The following is a 22,574-nucleotide window of genomic DNA, read 5'->3' as shown; positions in this document are numbered from 1 at the left end:
GATGAGAACAAGTTCTCAGCCATACTGAAAATCATATTTAGCATCATAGTACAGACAATGTTCCTCGAATATTAGAATAAAAATCATAAAATTAAAATCAGTTTTGCTAGCCCGAACCTTCTGCCCATTAATAATGATAATGTCGTATGAGTGAGTTGCACCTGGACTGAACAGTCAACTTGTCAACTCAAGGCTAGACTCTAGGTCCTTCACCTCATATTCGTAGTGCAGTACTTAAGACAACCAACCCTTTAATTGCACGATCTTTGTCTGGAGATCCTAACTGTGCATGGTAATGAGTTGCGCCTGTTTGGGCCCAAGGCATTCCAACTACTCAAACTTTTTGAATTAATGTGACGAACAACCTCCTTATGTTTATAGGATTTTATCCAATTAAAAACTGTCTGCTTACTAAATTTTGATTATTACTATAATTGCCATCAGAACCACATCCAATACAGCAAGAGTAGTTTGGGAGATCTGGGCCTACGATAACTTCCCAACCAAATTCAAACTCAATTGGCGTCAGGTTATTGTCTTACATTCAAACTTTTGTAAAAGTAGCAATATGTCTGTGTGTGGATTTTCCCTATGGATATCTTCTAATATTTAGCTGAAAAATATTGTTACCCTATCCCTTCGTTCGTTGCATGGCTGTTTTCCTCAATTTGCCTTGACGAGCAAAACACTCATATTGGAAATATATTTTGGGAGGTAATTAGTAATTACACCATCTCCCCTTTAAATATACTCCCGATATAATTTTTGGGGGGGGAGGGGGGGGGTGGGGTAATATAAAGTTTGATTTCAATTTTCTCCCCTGTCCCCAATCCAGATTTTTTATTTATATGGTTTAAAGTAGAGTCTATTTTTTTATTTTTTAACAAAGACAATATTCTTGCTAGATATCAAATAACACAGCAATGTTGACTCCAACACATTCTTCTGCAGTTAATTGTGGACAAAATATTTTCATCGGAGAAAATAATTATACTTATATCAGAAGTCCAGGTAAACGAATTTTTCAATCATGAAGTAATAGGATGTTGTCTGTCTGTGTGTTTCTACCGATAAATCGGTTGATCGATATGGTTCTCTTTTGCAGTAAAGCTTCTTATGTCTAGGGAGGGTACTACCACACTACCAAGACAATCGCCACTGAAAAAAGTTCTCCTTACCATTTTTAAAAACGTTTTAAAACTAAAAAGTAAAGTAGGGGGTTGACCTCCCACGTTGCTTTAAGTGTACCTAGAGGCCTCTAGGGACACTTTGATAAAAGTCTCTGGAATAAAAGATGATTGATGTATGGACTAAAATTTTAATTGATTTTAGATAGATTAGATATATGATTTTTCGATTATTTGATTTGTACAATATGTTATATTAAATTAGTTTATTTTGATATTTTGTAGATTTATTAAAATATTAACATATGGATCAATTAATAGATTCATCTATAGAATTACAATTGGATAGATTGACGTAATAATATACTGATAAATCATAGATTAGTTATAAAATTGATTGATTGATTCTTTTATAGATTTTCCACAAAACTACGGTGACAACTTGAATTGTGAATGGATAATACAGAGTCCTCCTAATATGAGAATCAAACTTACTGTTCTTACTTTTAGCTTAGGTAATTATCTTTCTCGTGTTCATTTGAATCCGGTGGATAGGCACCGGTTCTCATCCATACGAATAAACTATGTCAAGCATCGTATCATATCCAGCTTTCTACGAATATAATAATGTACAATCATAAGATTAAAACCAGTTTTTTTATCCGGTGCCTTGTACATTCTATATCCTCGGAAAGCTGTTTATAATACGATGCGAGAAATAACTATTCTTGTATTATATATCTAGCAGCAAAGCAACTCCATAAGTCAAAGTGTCCATCCGTTTGTAATAAACTGTTGGAAAACGAGAGGTTTTTGGCTGCTAATGAAGACTACTGATTTTTTTGTGAATTATCATTATACAAAAGAGCATGCAGTATAAACTTTATTTGTAAAAATTTGCTCTATAAAGCTTTGTCCGTTAGTAAATACACATATTTTTTGCTTCAATACTTAAGGACGTTGTTATTCTTGTTTTCGCATAACTAACATCAGTAACCTTTTATTATGGTCTGAACTTAAAAATTCTAAAAGGTATAAATTTTCAGATGAAATAACACGCTTATTTTCAGAATCAACTCGGAATTGTTACTATGATAATTTATCTTTGTATGATGGGAAATATGGAACACAAAAATGGAATAAAACAGGCAGATATTGTAGGTTGGTATTTTTTATAACAAATTTTAGAGTTTCACTTTATTCTTTACGTTTTAGAACTAGGTTTTTATACCTATCATTGATTCCCATGAAGTTCAGGTTCTAAATTTTTCTCCGTTAAAAAAATAATCGTTTAATTTTTAAAAAATTTTATCGTAAAAAAATTCTTTAAACTGCAAAACATTAGAAAATATTCCTCGGACTCTCTACATGATCTATAATTTTTCATTCTTGCAGGAGAAATCAATTAACGACGACATTTTCTTCTGGACAATTCATGAAGCTTAGTTTCAAAACTGATTCCTCTATCAATAATAGGGTAAATATGCATATAATCTCTATAAATATCTACTTTCCTCACTGAACCACTGTCTCACTAACTCCTTCAAACAGAAATGTTGTATACCGCTATTAGATTGACTATTAGAGTAAGGCAAGTTATGATATGTTAGATTTTTTAAGTTGTCAAATTGAAGCAGCGTACAGTGCCACAAAAATAAATGACGTCAAACAATAAAATTACCAATGAGAGGCCAGTATGAATTTTACCATTGGTCATTTATAATGTATACTACCCTATCATTGGTCATTTAATTGTATGATGTCATTTATTTAGGCACTTTACCCTGTTTCTGTCCAATTGTTCAACGGGACAATTAAAATGGAAATTAGATGCTATTTTATGTCTAAGTTGAGTTAAAATGCTAACATGATGTTGGTCAAAATTATAATCTTTTTTTTATAAAAAATTTAATAATATTTGAAAAATCTTCTAAAACATTCTGCAACAATCCTCTATCTGCTTTGTAAAAATTATTAATATCTTTCTGAAGTTCTTATATAGTTTGAAACATGTATTATTTTATTTAGGGATTTAATATCCGTGTAACAGCCGAATGTGGCGGATATGTAACCGGATCCAGCGGTCAGTTAACCTCACCTGGATATCCAAATCTTTATCCAGCAAACAAGGAATTTATTTATAGCAGATTGAATATTTATTTTTGCAGCGCTTTCAAACAAAGTACCCTAGTGAGCGTTGATACCCCCCTCACCTTATTTTTCAAACTATTTAAAAAAAAGTAGGGGTAGTTTTCTCTTTGTTTGTTTATCTCTTTAGGTCATGTAAAAGTTATATTGGGTAATAAGTAGCCCCGCAAGGTTAGGGACCCACACAAGGGCTAGGAAAGTTGAAACTTATTTCAATTTATTTTAAAAATAAGAGGAGGGTGTTTACAGTGTTTTTCAGGCACTTTGTGTAAAAGCATGAGTGTAGTTAATAAATTAGCTTTTTATAAAGGTGTTTGATTTTTCTTTAATGTTTTTTTTATGATCTACAAGAAATAGAAGTAAATTATTTAAAAATCTAATTGTTATGTAAATAAAATATTGTGTAGAACTGTGTTTGGAAAATTAGAACACGACCTTCTACAAAAATGCGATTCCAGGTATTAGTTATTTTTTTATATACCATCTATTCAAACCATCGTCCAAGTGCATTAGTGAATTGTTGCTCTATCTTGTTTTAACGAATATTATAGATATAGTAGTATTTTTTAAGCTATGTTGTTTTGAAAAAAATCCGAGCGCGGCAGCCATGCGTCAGCCGCGACTAATTCTCAAATTTAAACCTGTTTGGATTCTTTGAAAATTTGATTTGAAAAGAGGGAATATTTCTTAAAGCTTACCTGCAGCTGAGGCGCTGCTGCCGAGTACCTAATATAACATAACCTATCCTAAGGTAGAAAATATTACATGGAAATGTACACCTACCTCGAAGTTTTAAATAAGGGAAGTAAGTTTTTTTTGTGACCTCTAATCACTTTAATGGAAACCCCTGTTTTTGCGTATTGACAAAGCCCAAAATACATAACTTTTGCACCACGTCGTCTTCCTGTGACGTCATATTCTCCATCTCTTTTTTAGGGATTTTCTTTCCCACTTCTCCTCTTATCTCCCTTATTTTATGACGTCACAGGAAGACGACGTGGTGCAAAAGTTATGTATTTTGGGCTTCGTCTTGCGTATTTATTTCATCGAGCTCTAGATATTTGTAAATAATGATCCTTGTTAATTTTTAGTTTGTTGATATGGATGTGAATAGTACAGATGCTAGCTGTAGTCAGGACTATATCTTATAGAGCTCCAGATATTTGTAAATAATGATTCTTGTTAATTTCTAGTTTGTTGATATGGATGTGAATAGTACAGAGGCCAGCTGTAGCCAAGATTATATGATTCTCAGGAATGGAGACAATTCAAATTCTCCATTCTTCCTTATCAATCCGCATCAGGTAAATTGTTTCCAGTATGGCTTTGAAACCGATTAATATCCACTGTATTAGAACCGGTTCTAAGTCATACTATAAAAATCATTATTGTATCGTATTATATTCTGTTTTCAACAATTTTAAAATGTACAATCATAATATTAAAACCAGTTTTGTTAGACCGTGACTTCGGCATCTAGGTTTGGAAAACTGGTTTAAATCTTAATATTGTACATTTTTATTTCCGCGGAAAGCTGTTTATAATACGAAGCGATAAATAACTATATTCGTTTTTCTCAGGAATGGAGGGGGCATTGGGCTGTTTATTACACTAGTCCCCAAATTTATATTAAAACGTTTTCTTATTCGTTGGCTTAACAACATTGAGTTGATTGGTTGTTAAGTTGAGTGTCAATTGTAATCTACAGAAGAAGTAATTTTGTGTATCGTCTTTGGGGATGTACGTCAATTTATCAGCAATTGTCTTACCCTTTTAGATACCTGGGTATTTCTAACGGTATCCATTAGCGAAGCTAAAAAAATAATTGATGAGAAAATGGATAAATGGTCAGTTATATGGCAAATGTTCAATTGTAGATGAAAGAAAGAGAATATGCCATGGATCATAGAAACTCCATTTAATGCATGACCAACAGACCGACAGAAGAAAGTAAATTGTATACTCATTGCTTATCAACAGTAAAAAACATACAAGTATATTACTTTTTAAATTTTAGGGAAGCTCAGAACAAAATGGACACCTATGCGGATCTTTCCTACCAGCTATAACAAATACTTCTTCTAACCTACTCTTTGTTAAATTTGTTTCTGATGCTACTGGTTCTGGTAGAGGTAAGTTTGCAGTTGCAAAGCTACTCTACAACTTATATTGTCTGCAAGACTTTGTGATGACTTAAATATGTGATGAAAACAGTTGAAATAATGCATATTAAACAAACGAGCAGTAGAACTTCTTTTTGTATTATTAATCCTTATGATAAAGTAACAGGATGTTTGTCTGTATCTCTGTTTGTCTTATTGTCTGTTTGAACTGAAGTATCTTGCTTTCCTCACAACCGATATGGATCTCCATTACAGGGTAGCTTCTCATAGGTCCTGGGAATGTTTATTACTAGTTTGGGGGAGGGCACCAACACCCTCCCAAGAGAAATCACGCCTAGAAAAGATACCCCCCTCCCCAAAAAAGTGGGTTATTGAATTCAACTCCCCCAACCTCAGGTGACCGTGTCCCTAGAGGCCTCTAGGGGCGCAGCTGCTAGTTTAAAATACGGTGAATCTAAAACTAATTTTGTGTTTTCAATAAAAAAATATTTAGGTTTCAGACTGTTGTTTGAAGAAATCCGAAATGGCTGTGGAGGTCGAATTTTATTAACAAACGAGAATTCAGAAATAGGTAATTCAATTCATTCTTTTTTGACTTTGAGAAATATAAAAATTTATTAATTTTGATGCGCCTTTTAATTTAAATATATGCATATTTTTCTTTATTCCTATGCTAAAGAAACTTATGTGATTCTTTACATTTTGACTTAATTTGCAATTTTATTGTTAGTAAATTGGAATCAGTTTGACATTAACAAAGCAATTAATAATTTTCCCTAGCCTATTATTTTATATTTAAGTAGGGGACATTGGGCTATTTGTTACATTAATCTCCAAAAAGTAAAAAATAATGTCTTACAATAAAAATGTCCAATGATACAGTATACATTATAATTGACCAATGATAAAATGTATAATGGCCTATCACTGGTTATTTGTATTTTATGACGTCATTTGTTATTAGCACTAAAAGCTGCCTCCCAAATATTTTTTTTCCATTTTAGATATATCTTCTCCGAATTACCCGAACTCGCCTGATCCAGAAACAGAATGTGAATGGATTGTCCATGGACTCCCAGGTTTTCTTTTAATCATCTCAAGTTTTCAGAAATATTTCGTTGACTAAGCTTATTTCTTTCTTATTAGAGAGATATGGAAAGTGCCATGTGTTACGTCATAAAAATACGTCTAAAAAGGAAGAATAAGAGATCGAAAGGCACCCCCTAATGGATTTAGTCGTATTTTTATGACGTCACACATTACAATTTCGATCCGTAACTCCCCTTATTAGTAATACGAGCAAAGCTGCTCTATAAGTCACTTTTATGTAATGATATGGGAGAAATGTAATTTTCTCGGTTTTTTTAAAAATTGTTAGTGAAGATTCTCTAAATCAATCAGCATCCTATGTATATTTATAAGTTACTTAGTCTGTCAGTCTGTCAAAAGACAGAAAGGTATATTATATGGTTTATTGCATATTTTTTTCTATAATTCACTTTATCTTTTCATGAATTTTTTTGGACTTCGCTACTTATGGATGTTTTTATCCTTGTTTAGTTTTAAAATAGAAGAAAAAATTATAAGAAAATTTATTTTTCAATTTCAAGGGTGAGCTGACAAGCTTTGTCTGATCTAAACAGTTTAATGTCACTATATTTCAAATAAAATAAAGTTTATTTTTTTATATAAACAAATAGAAAAGGAAAGAAAAAAAATATATGATTATAGTTTAATTCAAAATGATACGTATTAACTTTTATTTAAAATAAAAAAAATATTTTTGAATAAAAGGATTGATGGGAATGCCGCAGAATAATGGTTCTAGGCTAGGTTATCTTACTTTTTCAATAATGCAGTTAAGGACATAAACTATTGGATTGTACCTTTTTTAAATCGTCAAAAAGAAAATTGTTGACAATTTTGTTTAGGAAAGAAAGTGTTTATGGATATTGAAAGATTGGATGTCAAATATACCTCAAGGTTATTTTTTTTTATGTAAATGATCCAGTTATACAGCAGCTGCGTTTCTGAAAGTGTAAAATGAAAAGGTATGGCTTAGCAATAACATCAACTGTTTCCTAATTGATCTGCCCACGGCTTAGGCTTTATACAGCTGACTAATATGGCACATTTGTTTTTATTCTGCCATCACAACTGCAATTGTTTTTTAAATTTTAACTTAGATGAAGGCTAAAAACATTTAAGATAACAGGCTGTTATTATGCATCATGACACGCTTCAGAACAGCTAGGATCGGTTAATTGCGGCTGGTCTATTGGGCTGGAGTTGAAATTTGAAATGTAAAAAAGATGTCTAAACTATTCAAGATAACAACATTTAACTTTTATTTTAATCTTTTATTAGAATAAATAGTCCATGACAGATTTAAAAATGGTTTCAATAAATGTTAGCCCATTGATCAGAGCAGGTAGCAACGAAACACCTGCAAAAATATTGAATATCATAATTATCTTGTCAGGGAGGGAGGGGACATTGGGCTGTTAAATACACTAGCCCCCAAAACTTTAAATTAAAGTTTTCTTATTCAAAGGAGCAACAACTTTGGATCCTACGACAAACGCAGGAGTTCCAAACGTCGGAGTGGACACTTAACCTAACCTAACCTATTTTAGACCATCTTATAGGTTTTTTAAATGCCTAACCCCTGCGGGGGGCTTGTTAGTTCATTCATATTTTAACCTAACCTTATCTGTATAGAAATACTTAAGAAAATTAATATTTTAACACTCCTGCGTTTGTCCACTCCGACGTTCGGGACTGCGTTTGTCCTGGAACCTTTTAAATTGGTAGGTTTATTTATTTAAGTGCTGAAACGTTTCAACCACTATTTGAAATCTACAGAAGGGGTATATTTGCGAATCATCATTTTATCGGTCATTGTCTTATGCCCTTATATCCCTGTGTACAAGTACCAATTATTATAATGAAGACAATATTTATTACTTTTCTGCATTTTATGTAAACATAGCATGCTGAGATTGTTGTAGATAAATAATCACTCATTAAAAGAAACTGTTATTCTTAATAATTAGGTTAAAATCCAATTATAATCCAGGCAGTAAGGGAGGGGACAATGGGCAATTAATTCAATTTAAGAGTTTCTATATTCAAAACTAACACAGCGAGTTAGCGGCATTTGATGCGCTAGTACCCAAAGTCAGTCAGAACCTGCTAAATTCTTGCACATTCCCTTTAAGCCAGTACCCAAAGTCTGAGACTCCTAAAAATTGAATATTGGATCCATTGTCCCCTCCCTTACTCCCTGATTATAATCTCATCTGAAATGATCTTACCTATATAAAGTCCCATGAAACCCCCAAAATCCGATAGTAGATCTATAGGTCCATAGGATAGAGTTACTTTCTGTTGTCGTTGATTTACTGGTAACTCTATTGTAATAGAATTATTAGAATAGGTCTATAGGTACATAGGATAGAGTTACTTTCTGTTGTCGTTGATTTACTAGTAACTCTATTATCAGAATCATTAGAATAAGTCTATAGGTACATTACTTACTGTTACTTTCTGTTATTGTTGATTTACTGGTACCTCTATTATAATAGAAATATCAGAATAGGTCTATAGGTACAAATGATTGAGTTACTTTCTGTTGTCATTGATTTACTGGTACCTCTATTATAATAGAAATATCAGAACAGGTCTATAGGTACATAGGACAGAGTTACTTTCTGTTGTCGTTGATTTACTGGTAAATGATTGTAATAGAATTATTAGAATAGGTCTATAGGTACATAGGATAGAGTTACTTTCGTTCATTTTCTGGAAACTCTATTATCAGAATTATTAGAATAGGTCTATAGGTACATAGGATAGAGTTACTTTCGTTCATTTTCTGGCAACTCTATTATCAGAATTATTAGAATAGGTCTATAGGTACATACGATAGAGATACTTTCTGTTGTCGTTGATTTACTGGTAACTCTATTATCAGAATCATTAGAATAGGTCTACATATAGGTACATTACTTACTGTTACTTTCTGTTATTGTTGATTTACTGGTACCTCTATTATAATAGAAATATCAGAATAGGTCTATAGGTACAAATTATTGAGTTACTTTCTGTTGATTTACTTGTAACTCTATTATAATAGATACCCGCGACCGTGGCTCAACACGTAGCGCATCCGCTCGTCGAAGGTGATAGGTTCGAATCTCGGTCCGACACCGCGTCATAACTAAAGACGTTAAAAATGGTTCCTACTGCGGCTATGTCAGGTGCACGACATAAATAGTTAGAGTAGGGGGGAATGCCTTGGCCCAAAACAGGCGCAACTCACTACCATGCACAGTTAGGACTTCTCAGACAAAGGTCGTGCAATCAAAGGGTTGGTTGTCTGATGGGCAAATGGACGCTTTACACCGCAATCATAGGGCTTAGGGCTGACAACCCTATCCCATGTCCATAAAAAAAGCCACATTGTTACAGAAACACTGACAAATTGTCAGCGGCCTATGCCCCCCCCTGTGGAGTGAAAAGGGCTTGTTACTTTGTTACTATTATAATAGAAATATCAGAATAGGTCTGTAGATACATAGAATAGAGTTACTTTCTGAAATGGTTGATTTACTTGTAACTCTATTATAATAGAATTATCTGAATAAGGTCAAATATGTTCTTGTTAACTTGTTGTTACCTAGTACAATCGTGTTTGGTTTCATCAAGCTTTTAGTGTCATCCTAAAATGAAATATTAAATTTTATCTATATTTGGTGCTTTCAATGAATAAATTGAAAAAAGGAGTGGGGGCGGGGATTATTTTTACTATTTTTCAATTAATTTTAAAAAGAGATAGATTATAAATGATCTAGACAAACTTTTTTCAAAATTACTAAATTATACCTCAAAATAGATAGTAGAAACAATAGTGTCATTGCAGGGTGTTCCACAATAAACCTCGCTATTGTATTGTAAGGCTTCCTCGATTTTCTTCAAATCTTTCTAAATTATCACATACAGAATACAGATGATGATGGTATAATGAAATAAAAAAAAATTTAATGATTCAGTCAGTAGTTCAGTTATAGACGTCCAAGGTTGAGGGTAAAGGGAAGTTTACCTCCATCAAACTTTAAAACCCCTCAAAATAATCAATAATACATTAGATTACCCTCTCAATCATTTGAAACCCCTTTTTTACCCCTTAAAAATTGAAGTACTTGAGTTAAATTGTCATGATTTATATTTTTTTAAAGAATCAAAATAATACGATGCTAAAATGTTGATTAGAAAGTGTTGTTGGAATTTAATTGATAAATTCTTACTTCGCTATCAGTGTCACAATAGAAGATTTTAGTATCATTACTCCAATAGTAGAATGGGCTGTAGCAATCCTTCCTTTCCCTATAAAAAGTGAACAATCCTATAATTGCCTTTAGTAAACATATTTTTCTGTTTATATAAGAGTAAATTTAAAACTTAATAAGTTACAAAACCTTAATGTTTTTAATGAAAACAATTAGAAATAGTATAAACTAGAAATTTGAGATGACATGTGTCAAAAGCTTTTATTACATCAAGTTTTCTTCTAATAGAAATTGTTTTGCTAAAAAGAAACTAAATCTAAAACTAAAAATAGTAAACTTCATAACATAAATATAATAGATAAACAATCTTAATTCTGTTATTTAAACTGATTACAAACTTTAGCATATTTTTTCTTGAATCTTGGATGCAAGTATCATAGTTTTCAACTTGTTTACAGCTAGCAGGATCTAAAATTTAAACTATTTCAATGCAGAATGCAAATGAAGCAGCTTTAGCGCCTATAAAAAATGATGTCATACAGTACAGATGATCAATGATGATAGGTCAGTTCCATTTTAATTGACCAATGCAGGTAGAATCTATACTGGCATATCATTGGTCATTTTGGTATTGTATGTCGTTATTTTTATAGGCATTATAACCTGATTACAATAATATATGTAAAAGTAACAGAATGTTTGTTTGTGTGTCTTATTGTAGTTTAGGAATTTGCTAGCCCGCTTCAAGAGCACCTAGGGGCGTAGCCGCTAGTATTTTGAATTCTTATGATCAAATGTGGTGACTAAAATAATGAACAATTATGACATTGCATTTGTTCAACCTAACTACATCCTTTTTATCAATACAGACAAGCTCCCATTGCTTATACGTCATTGGTAAATAAGGCCTAATTGTGTATGGCAATATATATGTAGGCTTGTTTTGAGTCAAGGCATTTAACCCTTAACGGTCGGGGGGGGGGCGTTGAACGCCCCCCCCTCCGGTTTTTTCTATCTCATTTTCTGTGTGTGAACGATAAAGAGCCCAAACTGCTTGACTTTTTAAGTTTGGGTATGACACATAACTGAGAGTTGGAATTTTTTGAATATCTCCATCCTGGCGGGCACAGGATGCCAGCAAACCTGGCAGGGTCATCCAGGTAAAGATCAAAAATATTTTTTTGACTTAAACAAAGCATTTTATCTTACCAAAATACTAAAATATCCTCTAATAGTACATCCTCATATTAAATACAGGTGTTCAAGTCAATTTTAGGTTCCAGGTATGATCCTGCAGGTCCTGATCCTCCAGGTCTCCAGAAATCTTTAAAAGGCTCCTGTGGCCGCAATTTTTGACTTAGAGACTTCTAATTTTAAACTTAAGCTTTTCTTACATGTCTACATAATGTATTAAAATTTCATAAAGATCCGCCGCCGTTTTCCCGCCGACCGCCGACTGCGGCGGCTGGCAGCTGCCAAGTACAGTTGCGGCCGCTGAAATTTATGTTTTGATATTTCAAACATAAAATTTACATAAAAATAAACATTTTCTGCAAAAAAAATTTTCTTCTAGCTTCAAAAATAAAAAAATTACAGCCGTTTGAAATTTTTAAGTAAAAAAGGACCTAAAAACAAAGGTTGTTAAATAAAAGGGTGAAGGAAGCGAAAATTGACCTTGACTTACTTAAGGTCGAAAATTCATCATAACACAGGGGACTTGCACAAAAAATTTTAGCCCTCTAGCTCTAATAGGAACTGAGATAATAGGGGGGGGCGTTGAACGCCCCCCCCCCGACTGATTAAGGTGCGGCAAGGGGCCCGACTGTAAAGGGTTAATGAATATTACTATTACTAAATATTATTACCATAGTACTTAGGTAGAAACCAATTTAATATTTTTAATTAAGGCGTAGAATTAACAGAGAATTGAGAATCTAGTGAATTCATTGAAAAATAATTTATGATTAACCTTACCATAAGGATCCTCCAAGTCGAAAAATCTTTCAACACTTACTCCCAAAACCTATATTCAATGAAAAAAGTAATTAAAAATTTCTATCAAGACTTAAGTAAATTTGTATTGGCTCATAAAAACTTTAAACCAATATAGAATAAAGTTAATTATTCTTGATAAAATACTTAAATTATTTGGAATAGTTATCTATTGTTGAGAGCTTTTCGCGGATATTAAAATGAAAAATTATAAGAACAAAACCCTTGGGGCTAACATAACTGGTAAGGTTTTGTATCTTATATTTTAATATTTGGGGAAATTTCTGTAATTCGATGCTATCAATGATTTTTCAGTATGGCTGAGCACCTGTTCTAATCCATAGCATAATAATCAGTTTCAAAGCAATACTGGAAAAATTTTACCTTTGTTCCATTAGGATTTGAGAGGAATCTTGAACCAGAGGAAACTGTTTTCAAGAAATTGTCCGAATGTCTAAATTAGTTAGTTAGGAAACATTTTAAACGATCAAATTCTGGAAAAATCCATAGTTCCTTTAACATGTATTCAAAAGATAAATTGTTAGAATAGGTTACAAAGGTAGCCCTGCAGAGTTGGAACACCACAGGTTTATGCTTTGCAGATGTAGTAAAAAAATACATTATTATTTTCTGTTTAAAAATTTGATTTACTCACATGTTTTGCTATGGAGAAGTTATACTTGGTTAAACTCAAGATTAATGTAAAATGAGTGTAAAAGCTCGATAATTGATTTAAGGGAAAGCACAAAACATTGTTTTTTAAGGAGAGAGAGAGAGAGAGAGAGAGAGAGAGAGAGAGAGAGAGAGAGAGAGAGAGAGAGAGAGAGAGAGAGAGAGAGAGAGAGAGAGAGAGAGAAAGGGGGGGGGGGGGGGCAATGGGCTGTTTATTTCACTATTCCCCAAAGTTTTATAATAATGTCTTTTTATTCGATTGCTTATCAATTTTTGTTAGTTTTATTGAATTTTAATTGGTTGGTTCATTAGGTTGAGTGACAAACCTTTCAACTACTTATTGTAGTCTACAGAAGGGATAATTCTGTGTATCATCATTGGGGATGTGCATCAATTTTATTGGGTATTGTCTTATCCCCTTAGATCCCTGGCAAAAGCAAAATAATTGATTTAAGGTAAGGCACAAAACATTATCTGGGTATTATGTTACCTAAGATAGAGAACAAAGGGAGAGGTAGAATTGAGATGAAAATTAATTCGCCTGATGTACACAAAATTTTCTGCGTCCTTACTGTAGCCGAGGATTTTAAAATTGTCACTCTCAATCTTTCCTAGGATTAAAAAGATTTCATATCGCCCTAATCCTTATAATAATTGGTCAGATTAGGGGGGGGGTTCTTTATTTCATTCAGTCCAGTTGAGCTTATATCAATAATAAAAACGAAGGCTTGCCGATAAATAGGCAGTCATGACCAACTTAAATGTCTAATGCCAGATTGTAGACATTTACCTAAAATTCCATATCAAAATAATGCAATTGCTGTCAACAAGTTTTTTATATATGACATTTATAAAATTTCATTGAATTTTGAGAAATTTAACTTTAAAAAGACAAGCTTACCTGAAAAGCAATAGCCTGGGATATAATCTGTCCACTTCTGTACCCATGTTACATGACTATGCTGAAATAGGAAATTATCTATAATACAAAGTAGAATGATGTTTGTCTGTCTGTTTGTACCGAATGATCTCGCTAACCGCTAAACTGATCGGGTTCTCCTGTACAGGGTAGTTTCTTATAGGTCCCGGGTTGGTGTATAACGATTTTCTTGGGGGGGAGGGGAGGGGCACCCCAACTCCCCCACCAAAAAAATTCATTTTAAACTAAAATTCGATAACTCCCCCCCCCCCCCTCTTGGGCAAAGCCCGTAAAGGCTAGGGGCGAAGCCGCTAGTATAATATATAGTATTACTTTCTGTTATTCTGAAAATTTCCTTCATATTAAGAAATAAAGATGACAAAATCCATAAATAGCGAAGCACAAAATAAACTTGAATAATAATAACATGGAAAAGGATTTAAAAGAGCAGATGTTAAGTGGTAATAAAATAAGAATAAATGTATTGGAAAAAATTCATAAATCCTTTAATACATTTTTCATGTGTTTCATTATTTATATATTTGTAGCGTGACTGATAGACAACCGGACCAAGTAAGTTACATACTGATGGCTTATTGGTATTGTGAAAAATGTATGTTACCTTGAACTGGTATTTGATCAACTGTTGATTAAGATTGACCAGCAGATTTAGATCAAACAGTTTCTGTATCTGTAGGTCAGCATTCAGGGCTGGGAACTTTTGTCTGATGGACGACGACTTCCAGGGCCCATACAGAGATATGTTGTGCTAATGGATATAGAATATATGGATATTATGTGACAGGGAAAATTGTCGTCAATTTAGGTTGCTAACATGGAACTCATGCATTGGTGAGTTCGTTCATCAAGTAGGAGTGGAGGGGGGTGGAGTTAAGGATATGAATGGGGGAATCGTTATTTTAGCTCGCTATAAGTCTCACTTGATTAGTGTACATGATAATCTGGTTTAGGCTCCAAGTAATAATAAATGTTTTTTTTCTTTTAGATTTATGCAAAAGCTAGATTTTATTTTGAAAATAATTGAACAGAAAAAAAATAGTTATTGATGGTTTAATGGTATTTTCAGTGATTTTAAGTGATTTAAGTTTTTGTAAGTGTCCGTCGACCTGTAATGATCATATCAAATCCTCACTCTTCCCTTATTTTCCATTTTTCTATCTGTCCTCTAATTACATTTGTTAGAAGTCTTTTATTTTTTCTCTTACTTATTTTAGAATTGTTACCCATATAGATACAATTATCTTTACGATTATTTAGGGCTCGGCAGCCACCCTTCAGCCGCGAAAAAGCCTCAAATTTAATCCTGAGAGAAATCTAGAGAGAATACTAATAGATACCTTTTTTAGCATTGCCATAGTAAATTCCGCCGTTGGACAAAGTGTGAACTCAGGCGCCAGGGATAGTTCCATGGCTCTTGTGCTACTCTCTACAGCAGTTGGTCTGTACAATATAAGGATGATTGTAGAGTAGCTGCGATATTAACAAGAACAACTAATCAGGGAGTAAGGGAGGGGACAATGGGCAATTAATTCAATATAAGAGTTATCAAAGAAAGGGCATGAAATCCAGTTTAATCCAATAAATTTGTAGGAAATTATAAAGGGATTGTTAATTTAATAATAGATTTCCATAGCGTCATGTAAAGTGAAATCACAACTTGTTTTTGATGAAATATATTGAGGTTTTTTGGTGTGATTTTTATATTAAAAGATTATTGGACCCGGCCAGCTCCTAGCAAGAATATGACTGCCTCTTTTTATTCTGTTTATTTCCCTTGCCCCTTGCCCCTTTCCCCCACCTCCCTTCTCACCGTCTGCTACATTCCAAACTAACACAACGAGTGTTTATTTCCCTTCCCCCCACTTCCCTTATCCCGTCTCCCCGTCTGCAATATTCAAAACATACATAACGAGTAGCGGCATTCTATGCGCAAGTCCCCAAACTCAGTCAGAAACTGCTAAATTCTTGCACATTCCCTTTAAGCCAGTCCCCAAAGTCTGAGACTCCTAAAAATTGAATATTCGATCCATTGTCCCCTCCCTTACTCCCTGACAACCAATTATGTATATTAGTAGCATATGCGTGGATCTATTGATATGTACAAAAAATGTCGGCAAATTAGCTTGCTAATATGGACCTCTTTTATTGGTCAGATGGTTGATTCCAGAACGAGGGGAGGGGATGGATTTAAGGGGTTGAATGAGGGGTATCGTTTTTTTAAGCAGCTGTAAGTAATACTTTATTAGAGTACATGGAAATCTGGTGCAACATTCAAGTAAAAATATATCGATTATTAGTAGTCTAGCAAAAAATCATACAATATTTTTTTCAATAATAAAAAATCATTAATGTATTACAGAAAATCTTATTTTATTCTCATTTGAAGTAATGCATGGCAATATGGACTATTTATTGTTTGAATGAAAATGAGTTGTGTTCTAACAAAGCATTTCATAACATACAATGCCAATGTAACTTAAATAGTTTTTTTTTAATTGCTAGCAAAATGAGCTATATTTATAAAAACCATTTACCATGGATTAAACTTTTGAAATTTTTAAATGGGAGATACGGAAAGTGTCATGTATGACGTCATAAAAATACGTCTAAAAAGGAATTATAAAAAGAGAAATAACCTTAAAAAATAGATATATTTAGACGTATCTTTATGACGTCACATATGACACCTTCCGTATTTCCATTTTATTTTATACCGTTGTAAATAAGTGTTAATTTTAAGAGCAAAACTGTAGCAGAATAATCCAACAGGTATGGCAATCAGAAACACTTGCATTAGAAACCAAGATTTCCTAAAATATAGAAATTTTACAGGCAAACTAAGCATAAAGTGTCGGGAATCTTAAGTGATAAGAAAATGGACAATGAATCTAAGTATATCCAAAGTTAGGGTAAACAAAACCCCTTCTTTAGAATAAGATAATAGGTTAAAATTACCCAAACTTTTTGTGTCAACAAATAAGATAACGTGGTTATAAAACTTTAGGTATTGTGTAATTTTAAATCCAATTACCCCTCCCTCCTGGTAAACAATTTTTCTGTTATGTCTGATGTGAAACTCATTATTATTGGGGAAGTAAATAATTCATCGTCCAATGTCTTATCTCTTAGGATCTCTGGATATTGAAGGAATAACAAAATTGAAGCAGTTTTGACGGCTAGTAGATAATATCAATAAAACAAATTAGAATGATGTCTATCTGTCTGTCCGTCCGTCCCTTAAGATCTCGGTAACCACTGAACCGATCGGATTCTACTCTTCAGGGAATATACCTACTGGTCCTGTGGTGGTTTTAGGCTATTTTCTTGGGGGGTGGGACAGGGAACCCCCCAAAAAACATAAAATCCCCACCCATTTTTTTGTAGAAGATTTCCTTGGACCTTTTACGAATTTCGCCAAAAAAAATTTTTTGACCACCTCTTGGGGCAAAGCCCCTAGAGGCTAGGTATGATAAATCGTTTCTTCAAAAAAAATTACAGATAAGGTATAATAAAATAAGTGTATAAAATTGTATAATAACAAATTAGCTCAGTTATAAGATTTTAAAACTTAAAATTTACTTGGCGGTTTCTTTCTTTGCTTTCGTCATTCTGATACTTATTTTACATTTTTTTTCTGAAATAAAGAAATTCATAAAAGTTTTAAAATATAATATATTGTCTTTATAAGGGAATGTATAATTTTACTAAAATCAATCTTTCCTCTGTTAAAATTAAAAATTTATTAATTAAATCCGCATTTTTAAACCAAAATTAGTTTAATATTCTGAATTAAGTTTGATTACTTTGAAAGAAAACTTTGGATAAAAGTTATAAATTTGTTATTTCAAACTTTAGTATCTGATTTCATATAGGTAAATTTATAATTAGAAAAATTTGTAAAGAAACAATTTTTTTATGGATAATGTATACTTTAAACAACAAGAGAATCTTTTTAAAAAATACTTAATTCATACTATATAATTATACTAATTAATTGTTTTATAGTGACTATACATATATTTCACTAGTATGCCTTATATTAACGTTGGCATTAAAAACATTTAAATAGATCCTTGGTGAGTAGCTTTACATAAAGGGATAAGACAATCGTCGATAAATTGATGTATGCACAACTCCAATGATGATACTCAAAATAACCCCTTCTGTAGTTTATGATTAGTTGTTGAAACGTTTGGACCCTCAACTTAATAAACCAACAAAGTCCCAAAAGTTGTTAATCCAACGAATAGGAAAACGTTATTACAAAAACTTTAGAGACATGTGTAATAAACAACCCAATGTCCCCTCCCTCACTGTTTGCTATTAGAAAACTTAAAAATACTGAAATTGTTTGTTAAGTGTTGCTTGATGGAAAGGTTTTGCTTTACTAAGCCAAACTTGGATTATGTTACAGTCCATTAACAAACCTTTTCTTGACACTTAACATTATAAAATAATAGTATGGTCCTACAAAAAGCTTTTAAAATATAGATTTAATTAAAAATTTAGATATTCATTGTTTTGTTGCAATTTATATAGAATATGCATGGATATATTGACAGGGAAAAAAATGGTGTCAATTTAGGTTGCTATTCTAATTTATTGGTCAGTTTGTTCATTCAGTAGGAGGGGAGGGAGTGGGGTAAAGGGAGTGGATGGGAAGGGGGGTGTCGTTTTTTTATCCAGCTTCAAATATCACTTTATTATAGTACATGAAAATCTGGTGCAACATCCAAGTAATAATTTATAAATATTTGTTGCCCACATGGAAACACACAAATGTATAAGAGTACGAAGCAAATAACTAAGTTTGTCGTAAGGGCCCAAGGGGATATTTTTTGGTGTAATCAGCTTAAAGTTTTTAAATTGAAAAATAGATTTCATGGCGAATCTCTTTATAGTGCTTATAAAATAGAGGGGATAAATTTAAAAACTTTTGGTCGAAGTATCCCTAATGGCGTCATATTAGAATAGTCCGGATAAAATAGAAATTTCAAGTAAATAAAAGAATTAGAGACAGCTTGAACTCAGCAAAGCATTTAATACTATTTAATTAACTCTTAGGACTAATAGCAAATTTAGTTGTATTAAAATGGCAATCATACGCAAAACATTTGATATATCAGAAGTGGAAAACCTGTTTTTTATCACCTCGATTTTATGTGAAATATATCTGACATATTAGACAACAAAATTAATAATAAAATCTTTAGTTGTAAGCTGGCTGCTAATAGGACAAACGGCGCCAAGCCTTATAATTAAAATTATCCTAGAAAATTGTGCCAAGACAGTAAAGTGTTTTAGAAAATGATTCAAATATTCAGCATATAAAAAATATAAAAGCATTCAACTCGAGAGAAGAAGTAAAAGTAAGTGTCTACATAATTGTTTGCTTTGGTCCAATTAATTGGATGGAAGTCACAAATTGGATTATTTTTTTTTCATAATAATGAATATTTTTATGATTTTTAGATTCAATTATGATGTTATAACAATATGATAAGTATGTCTTAAGTGTTGTTTAGTTATGTACTTTCTACGATAAATGACTATGCATTGTTAGTAGCAAAGCTACTCTATAATTCGAAATGTCCGTCCGTCCGTCTGAGACAGAAAGGGGGAAACGTGATTTTCTCGGCTCCTATAAAAGATAGAGCGCTGAAATTTTTAGGGATTATTTATGTTAACAGTCTTCAAATTTTCACCAAGTTTCATTAAGATTCGTCAATTGGTTGAGGTGCTAGATCGATTCCTATATTTTTAAGTTTTCATGATTATCTCAACTCCTATTCAACATATACGGCTGAAATTTTCAGGGATTGAATACTTTCATATATAAATACAAATATCTGTTGAGAATAGGGAGGATTGACCTGTCAAAAATATATTAAAACCTACACAGGATATATATGAAGCTTTCCAAAAAAAAAGAAATAATGGTTGGCAAGAATTTAAGGTATAATAGCACAAAACACTTTTTTAAAAAGAAATTAAATAGAACGGTAAAACTATATTTTAATTGATAAATCTAGCTAATTTTTTTTTTAAATCTTCCAAATAAATTTTCCCCATAAACTTCATTAAACACCATTATTAAGAAATTAAGTTATTCGATGTTATCAGACAATTGGGTTTAACGAGCAGCTTTAAATAAAAAAAAAATATTTCACAGAAAATTAAAATAAAAAAATCTTTTTAACTGTGCGCTGAATATGTAATGGTTTACTAAAATAAAAGTGTAAGATAAACAGATTGGTTTGCTTAAAACAGCTGATCTAATAAAACCAAAACAAATAGAGCAAAAATCTGTAATATATACTACAGATTAAAAGCGATGTTATAATTTTATAAGATGGGTTAATGATAGATTAGATATTCATCGCCTAGTTTTATAAACAGTTTTCCGCCAATTCTGAAAAATGATATCATTTCTGTTTTAGTAAGGTTTAAAACTGATTCATTCTAGAAAAAGTTTTTTTATTAAAAGCGAAGCTTGTCTTTAATTATGGTTGGTCCATACGTCCGTCCGGGGATGGAATTTGGTTGATACTTCAATTAATTTTAACTATTAAATGTGTCATTTTCTATATTTGTGAACTTCCTCATGTGTTAAGCTTCGGTTTTATAGATGTTGTCCTCCTTGGTTTCGTGTAAAAAGACAAACTTTTACACACAAAAAAAATTTCATTTGAATATTGTAGGTGCACATTGGCAGGATTAGAAGTAAGAGATGGAGGTTCTCAGTACAGCAACATCATTGGAACTTATTGCAGGTATTGTATATAAAAAGTTTTCTCTAGTCTTTTAAAAGTGCCCCACCCTGTATATAGTTATCTATTTTATCAACTATATAATTTTTCACTACAAGAAAAATGTAATGCTTTAACTTGTTCAGAAATCATTATTTTAGAGGGCTTAAAAAATTAAAATGAAAATATTTTTTTTATGCTAGTTAAAATATACCTTTCTGGTTTTGTATTATTTCAGAGATCCACCACACACGTTGGAGAGTACAGACAATATACTATACATCAGATATTATACAAACTCCAATTCTCCTAATAATGGATTCAAGGAAGGCAGCTTTGTTTTTTCTTTTACATGAAATATTTTTCATCTCTTTGCCCACCTGTCAGTGAATTGTCTTGACAGACAATCTTATTTAGATGTTATGGCATGAAAAAAGGATGATAACGGCAAATAGTAGCGATTTAAAAAAAAAATTATAAGCCAAACTTTAGTTCATACCTTAAGAGATAGAGAATAGGTGGAAAAAGAAAAAGAGAAAGAAAGAACAAGAGAATACAAAATAGCACGCGAAATAAAAAAATATTAACCAATGTTTCTGAAGTAAGCAAAATGTAATAAATAAAATGGTTCTTAAATTCCCTGTGTAGAATCTTAGGAGGAATGCGTGACTTATAGAGCTGCTACGCAATTAAAACCACAAGTTTTTAAGTTGTATAAACACGTTCTCTCATTCGCTGGATTAATAACTTTGAGGACTTGAGGACAAATCTTGATTGAGTTGCACAAACTATCATCGTCAAAAAAAAAGTAATTTGGTTGATCATAATTGGGGGTGTAAATTAGTTTAAATTAGTCCTATCCTTTTATAACCCTGTTAAAAACAAAGCTTCCCAAAAACCAGGGTAAATTGAAACTTGGTGTTTGCGGTGGAACAAGATATTTTGGTAAAGGTGGATTTACTACAATTTCGAGTCCAGGTAAAAATATATTCAAGCGGTTTCCCTGAGAAAGCCTAGTCAAGCAACAATCCACCCTCCCTGCGGGGAGACCTAAACCTGCAAAGGTACCCAGTACCCAATATAATCTAACCTAACTCCCTTCAATATCAAATTATGTTTTTTTTTTAAATAAGCGGAATTGGTTGTGCTTGCTAGGCCCTTTGAGGGAAAGAACCAGATATTCTAATTATTTTGTTTCTTATTGAATCTAAGATACCGTTATAATCATTTTTCTGAATGATTCTTTCTATAGAATAATGTAAAGATAGGGTGGTTTTGTTCAAATTCAAATGTAATAATTTATGTTTTTTCAAAGCTGATTTATAATAAAAATGGACATAAGCATATAAGTTACATGACTTTACACAGACTTTATTATCGTGAACAACAATGATAAAAAAAAATAATAATAGCCTGAAAATAGTCCTTGCTAATATTGCTTAATTCACATTTACAAGAGAAAAATTAATTGAAAATGATTGCTTAAATCGAAATTTATCTTCATACCTCTAAATACTGTATTTTTATTTTTA

General features: G+C 32.2%; 2 protein-coding genes across 2 annotated transcripts; one reads left to right on the top strand and one right to left on the bottom strand.

Moving 5' to 3' along the window:
- Positions 1–455: 455 nt before the first annotated feature.
- Positions 456–21,398, top strand: LOC145326625 (cubilin-like). Its single transcript, XM_080169995.1, has 14 exons — positions 456–529; positions 906–1,011; positions 1,544–1,642; positions 2,198–2,288; positions 2,523–2,604; positions 3,156–3,257; positions 3,683–3,733; positions 4,469–4,579; positions 5,293–5,407; positions 5,892–5,969; positions 6,403–6,477; positions 7,330–7,381; positions 20,995–21,066; positions 21,281–21,398. Exons 2-14 carry the CDS (start codon positions 924–926, stop codon positions 21,396–21,398), a joined length of 1,134 nt encoding a protein of 377 aa, XP_080026121.1. The 5' UTR covers positions 456–529; positions 906–923.
- Positions 7,744–15,735, bottom strand: LOC145327016 (uncharacterized). Its single transcript, XM_080170492.1, has 12 exons — positions 15,631–15,735; positions 14,895–15,041; positions 14,255–14,315; positions 13,844–13,964; positions 13,066–13,135; positions 12,664–12,712; positions 11,088–11,157; positions 10,708–10,786; positions 10,286–10,384; positions 10,080–10,122; positions 8,716–8,811; positions 7,744–7,844 (listed from the first exon to the last, which is right to left on the bottom strand). Exons 1-12 carry the CDS (start codon positions 15,700–15,702, stop codon positions 7,762–7,764), a joined length of 990 nt encoding a protein of 329 aa, XP_080026618.1. The 5' UTR covers positions 15,703–15,735; the 3' UTR covers positions 7,744–7,761.
- Positions 21,399–22,574: the final 1,176 nt, after the last annotated feature.

This window comes from Acartia tonsa, chromosome 8, assembly GCF_053477335.1.
Source record: "Acartia tonsa isolate MP-2025a chromosome 8, ASM5347733v1, whole genome shotgun sequence".
NCBI lineage: Eukaryota > Metazoa > Arthropoda > Copepoda > Calanoida > Acartiidae > Acartia > Acartia tonsa.
This window is presented reverse-complemented; position numbering and strand designations above follow the sequence as displayed.